Genomic DNA, 14,591 nt, shown 5'->3' with positions numbered 1-14,591 from the left:
ATAAACAATAGAACCTAGAGGCTCTGGTTATGGTTTAGAGAGTCCAGAGAATAGAGAATAGGGACTTCAAGCAACACAGCCTCAAATAATAAGTAACACAGCAACCTATACATAACGCTACCATAAGGGCTAACTTATTAAAATCAAAATGTTCTTATAGTTGATTATTTCATAACCTAAAGATTCAGTAAAACTTAAGATCATCTTCAACATAACTGTTCTTGTCTTTGCTGATCCTTTGGCAATAACCATTGAAACTGGGGGGTATGTGCATGCCTGTTTATGTGCCATTTCCTAGATTTTCGTGAAAAGAAAAACTATCTACTTAGTATTATGAAAAGATACATAGATGCAATTTATTTCATATTACATTTCATTGGGACATTTGAGTTCCCTAATTTGTTGAAACTGCTAAACCTCTAAATTGGAAGTTTGTATCATTAACAGATACATGCTCCAATTACCCAAACATACCCTGACATATGTATTCACTACGTACCCAACTCCTTATGGAATTCAAGTGTATAAACAAGCTCAAGTAGATCTACTGACAAGAAATCACACAGAAATTACACATCCAATTGAGCAACTTCCCCCCGATGTCTGCTTTTTCTAACCATGTGGTCTACAACACAATATTATTGTCGCATACACTTTTTTTTTCTTATGACTTCCACTTTTATTTACATATTAAAACATGGGTTTAAATAAATGATTTGATCAAGATCAGTTGAAAATCTGTGGCACTGCCAGGCACCACACCTGTATTTACAAATCCCTGGTTGGTGCTTTAGTCACAGTAAAATCCTTCCTTCCTTTTAATATTCACTGGAATTCAGTTCTTAAAATATTACTCCTATAAAATTTTGTCGAGTCTTGTGAGTTTTTAAATTTAAATAGCAAGAGAAACGTTTTTCCGTTAGCACTATTGAGTGAAATTAAACATTGATTCCTGCCTTGCTTTCAGCAGCATCCAGTCTCCAGCTCAGCTGTATTCACTTCACTCCTCACTTGCATGGGCTTTGCTTCCTACAGCATTTTAAAAGGTCTAATTTTTACTTCAAATTTTCATTCTGTGTACATCACCAGCTGTGAGAAAAGACACTTCCTACATGTACTTGTTTTCATTTGGGGGCTTGTTCCCGTGCAAAGTCAAACCCTCTTAAACCTCCAATGGGTTCCCAGCTTTATTCATGGGTAACCTATACTTTGGGTAGCTATGTATAAAGTCTTTATCTATCATTCTGACCGCTAAAATTTTGATACATCAGAGAATCGAATCTTCTAGCAAGAATTTTTTCATTCTCCTGTAAGTGTTATAATATAATGCTCTGTAAAACTATTTCTCTCACCAATACAACATCCAGCCACCCAGCATATCACGGTGTAAGAGAGATGTTAGTCTGGAGCCATCTGCTGGTTGTATTGCTCAGCTTTAATGGATTTGAAAAACCACTTTACACATGCATTTTTATTGTAATTTTAAAAATAACAGCATATATTAATACATTAATCACCTAAGTATGTGATGTTTCTTGTGTACTTGTTCTTTAAGTTTAAATACTCAGCGAACTTAATATGGCCCAATTATCAAAATAAAAAATTATTTATTTATCTTGCTTTCATAAACAAAATAAAAACAGAGGGGAGGAGGCCTAAAAAAGCTCTTATTTCTCAGTAACACTGAAAAGAAACCAAGGAATAAGGTAATATTAATGCTAAGATGTAAACAATTTAGTAAAGTAATCCACATATCTTTAGTTTTATTGCTGTGACAAAGAGGATAAATAATTCTTATTGCCTTATTTGATGCTTCGTAAGATTTCACCCTGAATTTGTATGTGTTGTTCTAAAATAGCTAAGATGCACCATGCATGGTTTTTTTGGGATTAAAAAAGGTCTTAGTCAATTTTATGACACTCTTCAAAGGTTTTTATTAAAACTAAATTCAGACAAAAAAGGTAGCAGATGAACAGAAGTATAAAGCCTTTAAAACCGGAAGTTCTAATAAACAAGCTACTACGAACTAAAAATAATCCAGACAATTTAGTTTGGAGACCAGAAGTATATTTCTGTAATGATGCTGTTAGGTATGTATTTACTCATTTATTACATGATAATATTGATAATTATTTGTGCTGTAATTTAGCATTATTTCTATTATTGCAAGAATATATGCAACTTTAACTGTGTCTTCAGGAGCCAGAGAGAGCATTTTACAGATTTTACTAGTTTAAGAGAGATTCTTTGCACCTATTAAATAAGTATACATATACATCTACGTATATGTATGTATACACACAGACACACAAAAATATATACGTATTAACTCATTATGCTAATGTCTATGCATATATACATGCATGTATATATACATATAACTGCATATATGTATGTATGCAATACATGTATATTCATCTATATATGTATGTACATATACACACATGCATGCACATGCATGCATGCCTGTATATCACACCTGACATCTAACTTGTGCCTTCTACAATCTCAATTAAACACAATCCTCTGTTGACTGTTAGTTGCACTGAGATTAAACATTTGCCATTATTCACACTTGCTCTCAGTAGATTCATCAGCAGGAGAAACTTCCAACAGGAGCTGTAAATGGCAAGTAATTTTATCAAGAAATGCAAAATGCAATTTAAAATGTATAAAAGGCAGATAAACAACAAGACTCCCCAGCATAAACAGGAAAGCATAAACATATTGCAGGTTTGGAGACCAGACTATGGGAGCTAAAACTAGGAAGGAAGACATTGCCACCATCACAAATGGAACTGGTAGAAACACCTGCAAGAGAAAGAAAAAAAAAGGGTTTAGGAAATAAAATGACCAACTATGATTTTATGCCTCATTCATAAAAGCAACAATGCATTCTTTGCCACACTAGAGTACCGTTCCTCATGTTGCTGCAGTCTCACCCATGATGAGATTCATCTGACCTCAAATTGCCTACAAGATAGGCAACTGTTCTAAAATACTTGTTCAGGCTCCATCTATTGTCAAGGGGGAGAGATAGGCAGGCTCTGAAAACCGTTCATCCACATATGATATTATGGGCTCCTAAAAGAAACTCAGGGTTGGGTGCCTACAAGAAGCCTTGACAGTGAGCATACACTTCTAACCCATGTTTCTGACAGCTAGATTGAGATTAAATTAAACCTATCCTTAATGTCTGTGGTTGTGTCAGGAGAGATGAGAGTAGATCAAGGTTTAATTAACCATGAATAGCCAGCCTGGATCCCACACTGTTCTGGTTACTGCTCCACAATAGAACCATAGAATCATAGAATCATAGAATCATTAAGGTTGGAAGAGACCTCCAAGATCATCGAGTCCAACCATCAACCCAACAACACCATGCCCACTAAACCATGTCCCTAAGCGCCTCATCTACCCGTCTTTTAAATACTTCCAGGGATGGTGACTCAACCACTTCCCTGGGCAGCCTGTTCCAATGTTTAACTACTCTTTCAGTAAAGAAATTTTTCCTCACATCCAATCTAAACCTCCCCTGGCGCAACTTGAGGCCATTTCCTCTCGTCCTTTCGCCAGTTACTTGGGAGAAGAGACCAACACCCACCTCGCTACAACCTCCTTTCAGGTAGTTGGTTTCAATGTGAAACCATAGTATGGTTTCACATTGTTTGCACATCTCCCTTAAATTAAACCTATCCTTAATGTCTGTGGCTGTGTCAGGAGAGATGAGAGTAGATCAAGGTTTAATTAACCGTGAATAGCCAGCCTGCATCCCACACTGTTCTGGTTACTGCTCCACAATAGCATGGTTTCACATTGTTTGTATGTGAACATCTCCCCCACTCTGCATATATCCATCTCTTGTTTTGAAGTGCAAGCTCTCTGGGGCAGAGACCATCTGCCTGTTTCTTTTCCTTCTGCAGTGAAGCAAAGTTTTTGAATAAGGCTCTCAAGATTGTGATTATTATTCATATTTTTGTAGCGACTATCCACTTTTGACTTGCACTTGTTCTGTAACTTTTGCATGCTACCCATGACTCAAAAAAATCTGCAAAAACATTTTATAACTTATTTCCATTTACTTTGTATGGTCGATGTAGATGAGGTTCCCGGTATCGAAGTACAATCAGGCTTGCACAAGTCAATCCAATCATAAGCCACGCAGAAAATCCAAAGTAATTTGTTAACGTAATAAGGTCAGAAGGGATTATAAAAATGGATGCAATGGTGGTTGAAAAAATCATGGCTGGTGCTGGAGTACAGGAGTGTACATTAAGCATGGATATCAAAACAGGTAAATGTCCTGACTGACTTCCAGCATAGCTTAATCGACCTAGTGTGAACATGCTGCTGTTGAGGGCACCAAATATTGAGACAGCAACAGAGAGAGGAATGATCCAGGCAACAGAGGGGATCACTCGATCAGCCCAAGTGACTGCCACAGCAACTGCAAGAAAGCAAAGCATTAGTCTAGTGTAGGTACCATGCTCTGAATTACTGACAGACTCAACAGAAATGAAACTTAACATACATGAAATACCCATTATTTACCAGCAATGCCTGGTTTTTGTTACAGTAGTCAAACATGACTGATCTAATCCTAAAGGTATTTAATTCAGGAGCTAAAAATTTCCTTTGGGGGATGACAGCAAGAAGGAGTGCTGCCTGCCAAAGAAAGCCTGGTAAACCTGCTGGGGCCAATACCACGGTAACGGACTGCCAAGAGGGAGCAAGCTGCATCTCACCGCCATGAATCACAAACATACGCGGATGGGCAAGGCCACGTGGGGAAAGAAAACGAACGCATTAGTCCCCTGCGTGACCACAGTGATCTACTATTATGAGGAAACTGCCAAGATGAGCGCATGTACATGCAGAGACAGGTCAGCGAGCGGGTTATTAATGAGGTTTTGCTTTGGGTGGAACTGGGAAATGTGAAAGATTATTTCTGACCAAGAGATATTCAATATTTCCTGGAAATTAGCTATAGCCCACATTGTAGCAAGGACTAATATTTAGTGGGCCTATAACCAACCGCCATGAGGAATATAGGTCTTGCAGTGATATGCGCAGCATAGGAAGTTATTAGAGATGGGGAAAACAACCCCTCAAAAAATGTAGTGAACAAACAGGAACTGCAGCAATGCATAGCAATGTTTGAAACAAGGGCTATAATTTTAAGGCTATCTCCTCAGCTGACATAGATAAGCACAGCTTTCCCGGTATGTTTGGAGCTGCTCGTGCCAGCCGGGCAGCTGCTATTCACGGATACCCTGGTATTTGTTGCCTCTTTCATTGTAGGATGGATCTGCAAATGTATGCATCTCTCCCAGCAGATAGCCTGATAATGGCTGAGTGATAATAGGAGGTTGCTGAGTGACAGCTACACTGCTCCCATTTATGTTATTGAGCTGTTCTCACAGGCAAAAAAATAATTGATCCAGCCAAATGAGGTATGGTTTTTGTCACTCCTGGAGGCAAGGTGTGACAGCTCAGCCCTCATTACAGTGGTATTTAAAAGGTGGTGTTTGGACAATCAAGGAGAAATACAGCTCCTCCTGGACCTTTTCATGGACAGCTTATTGGTACAGGATCTGAGAGAGGCTTTACCCACATTGGACTTTTGCAGAGGCTCTTCTAAGGAATCACAACATTTATCATGAATAATACACACACATACACATGAAATGGCTACACTTTTGTGTCCATAGGCTTTTCTGTATTACTTATAATGGTGGACTTGTCCACTGCTGTTGTGGTTTAACCCAGCAGGCAGCTAAACACCACACAGCCGTTCGCTCAGTGGCCCCCCTCAGTGGGATGGGGGAGAGAATTGGGAAAAAAAGTAAAATTCATGGGTTGAGATAAAGACAGTTTAATAGGACAGAAAGGGAAAGGAAAATAATAATAAAAGAATATACAAAATAAGCGATGCACAATGCAATTGCTCACCACCTGCAAAACGATGCCCAGCCAGTCTCCGAGCAGCAGTCACCCCTCCCCTGGCTAACTCCCCCCAGTTTATGTACTGAGCATGACGTCACATGGTATGGAATATCCCTTTGGCCAGTTTGGGTCAGCTGTCCTGGCTGTGCCCCCTCCCAGCTTCTCGCTGACAGGGCATGGGAAGCTGAAAAGTCCTTGACTAGTGTAAGCACTGCTCAGCAACAACTAAAACATCGGTGTGTTATCAACTTTGTTCTCATCCTAAATCCAAAACACAGCACTGTACCCACTACTAGGAGAGAAATTAACTCTATCCCAGCCGAAACCAGGACAACATCCTAAACAGTAATGCTTTAGCCTGAGACATCATGAGGTAGGGAAGGAAGGAGGAGAGAGGAGTAAAACTACATGAAAACAAAGGCCTTCTCTATACTCAACAGAGACCTGATCTCCATCTGATTTTCCAAGTTTTAATACACTTCTGATTTCTTTTTAGACAGTGCAGGTCTAAGCCAACATTTTCAACACCTAATAACATCTGTCTGCATTCAGTCCAACTTGTGTCATACACAAGTAAAATTAAGCAAGAATTATCTGTTAGAATGAAACCCAGACTTCCCACTGTGAAGTCAGATGAGCAGAAGTAACCCAGTGAATTGACATCAGATGGGTATGCTAATGGACCACATCTTTTTAATTAAAAATAAATCAAATCCATACCTGAAGAGACAATTTCCTTAGGTGTGAGGACGGTCAGATATGAGATGTTCACCAGTAAGTAAAAAACAATTACTGCCGGAACAGCAGTCATCACAGTTAAGGGGATATTTCTGCTAGGGTTTTTCATCTCTTCTGAAAAATACAATTTAAAAAGACTACTAAAGCAAGCAATGTAGCTTCTACAAGTGTGTTTTAGTAGCAAATCTGCACAGAGCTTGACAAGACCGACACCAAAGTCCTGCGCAGCCCCTAATCATGGCTCCTAAGCTGCATTGCTTGTGAGGTCCTACAGTTGTTCTCAAATAGTTTATTATCAAAGAAGTCTAAACAAAATATTTTTCATTTTTTCAAATCTCTTTTTTCTTATTTAGCTATGTTTTTAACTAGCTTGGAAGGAGGGATGGCTAGAGGCCTGATAGGCTGATAAAAAAATGACAAAAGGACTGATAATTAGATTAGATATTAGGAAGAAATTCTTTACTGTGAGGGTGGTGAGACACTGGCACAGGTTGCCCAGAAAAGTTGTGGATGCCCCATCCCTGGAAGTGTTCAAGGCCAGGTTGGATGGGGCTTTGAGCAACCTGATCTAGTGGAAGGTGTCCCTGCCCATGGCAGGGGGGTTGGAACTAGGTGATCTTTAAGGTCCCTTCCAACCCAAACCATTCTATGATTCTATGATTCTATGATAACTTTTCTCTGATTTAACGTTTGACTTACATTAGAAAATTGATTTGGTAAGAACTTTTCAAGTAGCCATACTTTTAAATCACAAGCTTGAATGTCAGACTCTAAAGCCAGTTTATTTATTCTTACATCACCTCATGAGTCCTGATCTGAAACTTTCTGAGTGTATTTTCCTATTCCTCCACAAAACCTTTCTCTTTGCCCTTACACCAGGAAATACAGAAAATGTAAGGGGAAGAGACTGAAGGTATTGACAGAAGAGCAGTAACGCAGCGGCTTTCAAATGGGGCCATTCCCAGCTGGATTCTGCTGTTGATTATCTTTTCCAGGGCAAAGTTGGCAGAAAAAAAACTGTTTAGTGCTAAGCCTGGCATCTTAGCTTAAAACTACTCTTACCAAATGAGAAAAAACTCCAGACTTTGCAGCTGAACAACTGAGGCACTGGCACACATTCCTGACCATGTGACAATCCCAGCAAAAGATGGAGCTGGTTTCCAGAACCCTAATAATTCATCCTCATATAGTCAAAAAGGGTCTTTTTCCTCTCTTTCACTCCTTCATCCCTTCCCTCTCACTTCCTCTCCCCTTCCCGCTTCCCTCAGCATTTACAAAAGGCTTCCTGAGTATTACCAACCAATAACTCACAAGGGGGAAGAAGTGAAAAGTCAAATGTGCAGCTTAATTGAGCTTTTTTTAGGAGACAGAAATCCCTTTCCTCCCTCAAATATAATTTGTCTCCTGCCCAGAACACCAGCTTTCAGCCTGCCCCAGCGCTGGCTGTAGTGCACAGAGACAGAGGGAGTGAATGAGCACAACAGTGAAATTCAGATACAGACTATCAGAGAATTTGGGATTTATTTCAAATGTAAGAAATACACTTAGTAATTTTGAGTCCAGAAGGGGACAATCACCAAAACTGCCAATTTAAATTTGTCTTTCCATTTGTTTTGTTGCTCGTTACAGTCCTGACGTCCAGCTGGCACCTGATGCTTTAGCTGAAGCTCACAGGAATTAAGTTATTGTTGAAGAATAGGAAATTCAGTTCAGAAGAGGACTATTGCATAGGTTGCATCTGTCTAGACATCTGTGCTGTCCAGTGTATGGTATTTATTACTACTGCTAACTGATCAGAAAATAAGTTAATGTTTTAGCAATAATTTTGTATTTTCTCGGGCTTACAAAGCTAATGCTTGCCTTTAAGAAAATCCCAAGATTTCAAAATTATACTTTGCTAATTTACCTCACCTTTTTTATTGCAGCGTACTGATAATGCTGGAATAGCTAGATTTTAATAAGAACAGTCATTTTTTTAAACATTAACCCAATTTTCACACCGTTCTCACCATTGAACTTTGTGTTATGCATTTCACACGTTCAGTTTATTTAATGTTTTACATGTGATAGAGGTCAATGGATAAATAGGTTTAAAGATATAAAAGCAACATCCATTTGCTTACAACTTAATTCTATAAATCCGATGATACTATAAAACACTATCCATTTAACTCGTGACGTGCATAATTAACATTATGAACATTATCCCTGCAGCTTTAATGAAAAACTGCTCTATTTATTACTGCCACTTGTGTCATCAGATACAGCGTAGGATAAGTAAATGGATATTCAAAAAGGTTTGAATGTTTAAAATTGAGTACAAGTTGTATGAAAGGAGTTATACCACTTTCCTCACATTCTTCTTCACCTTCTGTGCAAAACTATTTTCCCAAGGAAGTGACTACTGACCATCCTATACATCCCATAAAATTACTGTATTTTAACACAATTCAAAATTAATTTGTCCACGTAAAAACCAGCTGCATAATCTTAGAGAGGGTACAGATATTTAAATACACATTAATCAATTATCTTTTTGGATTTGGTCCTTACTGTGCACATAGTTTGGCATGGATATCTTAATCCTTTTCTAAAAATGCACTGACACTGACACTAAGACAAAATGCAACTTTTTAAGGTATGAAAAGATCTGTTTATGCATGAGATTTTAAATGAACTATTTTGATTTCTCTTGTACTCCTTTGGAAATGTCAGTCTGATTCTGGAGACTGCACAAGAAGCAAGAAACTTCCCTAGAGAGGAGCAACGCCTCTTCTACCAGCCCCAACACAGGGCTTGTGTAAAAAGTGAGAGACCCTATGGTCTTCAAAGAGAGACAAGTTCTACTAAGATGAGCTGAGGAACGTAAGAATGGCAACTGCAGAACAAAATCTAAAGAAGAGGAGTGAGATACCTGCCATATAATTGAGGGACCACCAACCACCATACGCATACAGTCCTTGGAAGAAGGCTTCGGCAATCTGTGACGCGTTGGGGATCTCTGAGCTGAACGCATCCTCAAACCTGGCCAGACTCTCCTTTCTCCCGCCAACGAGAACTATGCCACCGATGGCGATTACAGACAAGGCCATCATCTTCAGCAGAGTGAAAACCGTCTGCACCCACGCAGCCATTTTGACGCTGCAGCCATTCAAAATCCCCAGGGACCAGAGAACGGCCAAGGCCAAGCACTTCTTCAGCACTTCTGGTGCAGGGCAAATGCCGTAGAAGGGCTGGGTGGCATATTCAGCAAACAGCAAGGCTCGAGCAGCATTTGATGCTGGCTTGGTAAATGTTGACGTCCAGATAAAGACGAAGGCGGGTAGGGATCCAAGGCCTCTTTTAATATGGCTGTATTCTCCTCCGGAGAAGGGCAGAGCGGGTCCCCGCTCCGCATAGCAGAGGGAACCCATCAGAGAAACCAGCCCAGACGCAGTCCAGATCGTTAGTGCGACGCCGATGTTGAGCAAGGAATGCTTTAACACCCCCGTGGGAGACACAAAGATCCCTGCCCCGACAATTGATCCTATAATAAAACTTACCCCATCAACATAACCTATATTTCTTTTGAGATGCATCTTGGCCTTTTCTTTTCTTTTTCCATCTTTGGGATCATGGCTCTTTCCTTTTCCCATATTTTTTTCTGTTTTTTCACAGCAGATTATATGACTTCAGAGGCTAGATTACAGGAATTTCTCTCTCACTTTGTTGTTAGCGAACTGTCACAGCCCCACTTGCCAGTGAAATGTTAAGGGAAGCCTGGCTTAATCATTCAGAAAAGAGAGCATACTTTGGGTTTTGGTGTCTTCTGTGTGAAGATGATTAACCAAATACTTCAAGGAACACTGGCAAATCATACACATGTTGGTTTAATATGTACTTCAGAAATTATTAAGGTCTGGAGGTATTTTTAAAGAAACCGGCATAACAAATGATGCGCAGTAAATGCTCATTTCTTGGCTGATTTTCATCAACAGATTTCACATTTTTTATGCAAGTCTTCAGAGACAACAGTGAGAGGCGGGTAAATGTGACCTCTGCATCAGACCTAGGGAAAGGGGAAGGGTATGGCAGCATGAAGAAAGATATCAGCCCTCCTTACGTTATTGACAGTGACACGGGCATTAGTTGAACAGTCTGGTACTATTTTTCCACCATCAATACATAAAAATGACAGCGATCACCAGTGAATACCAGTATGTTTTGCCAAAGCCCCATCAGTCACTGGGTATAGTGGAGCTTGTTTGTACTTCACTCATTAAACTCTCCCCTAGAAAGAAAATTACCAGTTTATTCCCAGCTCTTCTCGAGCGCTCGTCGTTACAGTAGTACCCAAGCATTTCCTGAGCAGGTATTAATCTTTGGACACTGCTGTGAGGGGAAGGGGCTGTATCGTCGTTTCCATTGCATGTATGCGGAGCAGTGGAAGAGAAAGATGAAGGCTGAAAGTTCCCACCACCTCTTCAGGTGTGGCCACTGACTTTTCTACATATTTAACAATCCGTGGTATATTTTATGTTCAAAATACAGAAACGGAGCTCCTCTTCAATCAGATGCGGATATACCACTGTCATAGACATTTGCTCCAAGAAAAATGTTATTTATTCTTTTTAAGAGATGTAGAGAAAAATGGGCAGAAAGAGGGAAACCGACTGAAAAAGAAGCTCAGCATATACCTTAAGGGTTGTTAAGCACCCAAACTAGTAGCTGCAAAGTTCTTACTTTTCGCCAGTCAAGTTGTGGAACCAGTTTTGTCCCGAAGGTCAAAGCTCAGGAATGCAACAAACAAAACTCACAGTTTTTTTACAGTGTCCATCTTGAAAGACACAGTGGTTCAGATCGGTCCTGAACAGCTGGATTTTCACTCAAGTACAAAATAAATTTGTCTTAAAAATTAGGTTTATGTAATATGTCATCATGTAAAAGACCTGTAGTTAAACTAGGCATGTACACAGACTCTTTTTTAATTTTTCCAATGACTTGGTTAAACTGCGTGTCCATCACCACACAGAAACTATGCAGCACAGTCAGTGACAGAATCCACAGCTCCAGAATAGCATTTAACCGTAAGACAATTCTTCCATCTTCTGCAAATCACTGCAGCACTATATACCTTCAACCTCCAAGAAACATCAAGTCCTACAGACTACAAAAATTTTAGTTACACATGAAACACACCTGTTTATAAAATTTTGCATTTTAAATTGCATTTATTCACCTTAGAAATTGCAGTATGTATTTAAGCTCAAGTATGCATTTACCATTTATTATGAATAATTCATAATAATTCAAAGTACTTATTCATTTATACACTTTGATGACATTATCCAGAGACTCAACTGCTGAATATAGGGCAAAGACACATGATTAAAATAACCTAGATACGTTTGTAAGACAAGCATAAGATTCCCCCGATACGTGGAGAAGACTGGAAGGTTATATCATCATCAAAATAAAATGCCAAAGTACTGCAATTTTTACAGTCAACAGGGAACGACGACATTTCGAGTGCCAACTACTGAGTTCTCTTTGACAGTAAAATGAGGTCAAGAGAGTGCTATATAACAGCTGTGGTTGAAAGCTGAAACTGCAGCTCATCATTTCTAGTTCTCCTAGCATTCCGGATTTTCCCTTTTAATTTTCTTTCAAAATTGTTTTAGCTTACAGTGTCACGTTTTTCATTATCAACTATCTATCTAATGCTTATCATGACTGATACCTTCAGTCACTGTAATTTCTCTAGATTTGAGAGAAACCAATACAGAAAAGTAATGGAAGAACAGTTTTGTTGGCTAAAATGGATATGTATTATCTCCTAATAGTAATTAACTGAATTTCAATGTACTTGGATAAGGAGTCTCGATTTCAATCTTATCAAGAATTTTCTGTGTGTACTCACTAGGTTTTTCCTATGATCCACTCACTGATTAGATAGACTAGAAAGAAGCCCATCTGTCTAAACAATGTCAGATTTTAAAATACTTTAGTTCCTTTTCAATTAACTACAAAGTGTTTCAAGCATGGTTTTGACTTATCTCTGCATCATCCCAAATCCTTTAAGGGGAGAAGATGTAGCAAAAATTAGAACCTAATTTGTCTTGCAAAGTTTCAATAAGTAGTCTTCCCTGTTGTCTCTGAAGAAGCTTCCTGCTGCTGACATTCAGCAAGGATAAAGCAGCAGAGGAACAAAGGAAACCTGAAGATACCGTCTAGGAAAAAAAAGAGTCATAGTTAATCTTCCTTGGCATACGTCAAGGGACATACTGTATTTAATATGACTGACAAATTGTATTTATAATCCTCCTTTTTTTTTTCCCTCTTCTTTAGCTCACCTTTTGTGGGGAATATGACATTTTAAAGTAGTTTTCTTTGTCTTGCCTTCTGAAAGGAGCTCAACAGCTATTCAATGATTTCCGTAAGTCCCATTAGATAGAAGCCAGTTTACCATCTGCCACACTGGACCCCATGATGCATTCACAAACTTTTATTTAGAAAATGAGTCTGCACATAGAGGGACATGACAATCTACTGCCTTGGCAATATCCTTTTTTCCTGGTACTCCACCAAACTTGTCATGTATCTGCATTTTAGTAAAAGTCTTAAGGATCTGTTTGTTTTCCTGGCAGATGTATCATTCTACTTTTACTACTGATCAAGAAAGAGACCCCACATAGTAGTCAGCTAATGACAAAGCAAAAAACATGGGAAAAGCCACTGTTTTGTGACATGCTATGATGTTTGCACTTGCATCCTATACAGCTGTTCATACTAGCTATAGAGTTTCTCTTAAGTATTTCTCTTTGATAAAATAACAATTTAAGCGTGTTTGTGTGAGCTGCTGTATACATTCTCTGGTGGGCTGTAATGTGTAAAGATAGACTTTTTGCAGTAACAGATATCATTAAACAGTGGCTAGTAAACAGGGCCAGCGATAGCATTCATCTGTGTAAAGGTCGACATTTAAAAACTAGGTGTTTACTTTGTTAGGCTTCCCCTGTAGTAAATAGCAAGAGATGGGTTGAGACTTATCCAATCCCGGCAATGGTTGTATTAACTGCGCACTGGAAATGATTCCCCTTCTACTTTTAGAGGGTTTGATGAAATCTAACCCACACCACACCCCATGGCGACAGGCCTGCATTTTCTACATCAAACGCTCAGGGTTGTACAGCTTATATAGTGGCACTACAGTGCCCTGAAGAATAAAACTATTCATGAAGAAAAGCCAGTAAGGTACTGTAAAGAGCTACTACAATAGCACGTACATGAAAAAAGCAAGCACAGCGCCTAGTCCAGGTAGGAAGTCTATTAGGACACTCAGTCCAGCCTTATTGAACTTTGTTTAACCAAAATTCACCTTTAACTACATTTCTCTTCAAAATCCTAGTTGTACTGTAACTGCCAGCGCCTTGTGACTGCCTCTGGTCACCCAGAAGTTCTCCCTGTTGTTCAGGCAGGCCATGCCGAGCAAGATCCCCTAGTCGTGGCCCAGCAGAAACTCCCCAGCAGCTCAAGCGAGCGCTGGCATTTTCCGGCTCTTCACGATTTAGCGGGGGTCACGCCCTGCACACATCCCGGGGTGGGAGCCCCAGGTTTCAGCACACTGGCCGCCAACAGGCAGGCCCATGAGCAAGTCGTCAACACCCGAAGTGTCGACCGAAGTCCTCCTTGTCAGGGCTTCAGCGTGTTAGAAAATGCCCCTTCTCAGAGAGCGAAGCCGTGGCCCCCGCCGAGGCCAGGCCTGCCTGAGCCAGTGGCGAGCTTCGAGCCGTGAGTGAAACAAACGCTTAATACTGTATCAGCCCTAAAAGAAGCCAAAGCCCCCAGTCATCTCCCTGAGGAGAACGCAAAGCAGTCCAGCTCTCACACCCAGCCTCCCCGCTGGCCGCTCCCGGGCGGCAGGGAGG

At 39.9% G+C, this 14,591-nt stretch overlaps 2 protein-coding genes across 2 annotated transcripts in view; one reads left to right on the top strand and one right to left on the bottom strand.

Moving 5' to 3' along the window:
- Positions 1–2,565: 2,565 nt before the first annotated feature.
- On the bottom strand, positions 2,566–10,319 carry SLC7A13 (solute carrier family 7 (anionic amino acid transporter), member 13). Its single transcript, XM_009334991.1, has 4 exons — positions 9,599–10,319; positions 6,667–6,798; positions 4,083–4,447; positions 2,566–2,811 (listed from the first exon to the last, which is right to left on the bottom strand). The coding sequence occupies exons 1-4, from the start codon at positions 10,317–10,319 to the stop codon at positions 2,566–2,568; spliced, it is 1,464 nt and encodes a 487-aa protein (XP_009333266.1).
- A 3,488-nt stretch (positions 10,320–13,807) lies between these two features.
- The window catches only part of LRRCC1 (leucine rich repeat and coiled-coil centrosomal protein 1), a 21,926-nt gene continuing 21,142 nt past the window's right edge, over positions 13,808–14,591 (top strand). Inside the window, exons 1-2 of the mRNA XM_009335055.1 lie at positions 13,808–13,846; positions 14,072–14,454. Of these exons, the coding sequence (XP_009333330.1) occupies positions 13,808–13,846; positions 14,072–14,454 (422 nt within the window). The remainder of the gene's footprint in view (positions 13,847–14,071; positions 14,455–14,591) is intronic.

This window comes from Pygoscelis adeliae, unplaced genomic scaffold (assembly GCF_000699105.1).
Source record: "Pygoscelis adeliae isolate BGI_AS28 unplaced genomic scaffold, ASM69910v1 Scaffold101, whole genome shotgun sequence".
NCBI classification, from domain to species: domain Eukaryota; kingdom Metazoa; phylum Chordata; class Aves; order Sphenisciformes; family Spheniscidae; genus Pygoscelis; species Pygoscelis adeliae.
This window is presented reverse-complemented; position numbering and strand designations above follow the sequence as displayed.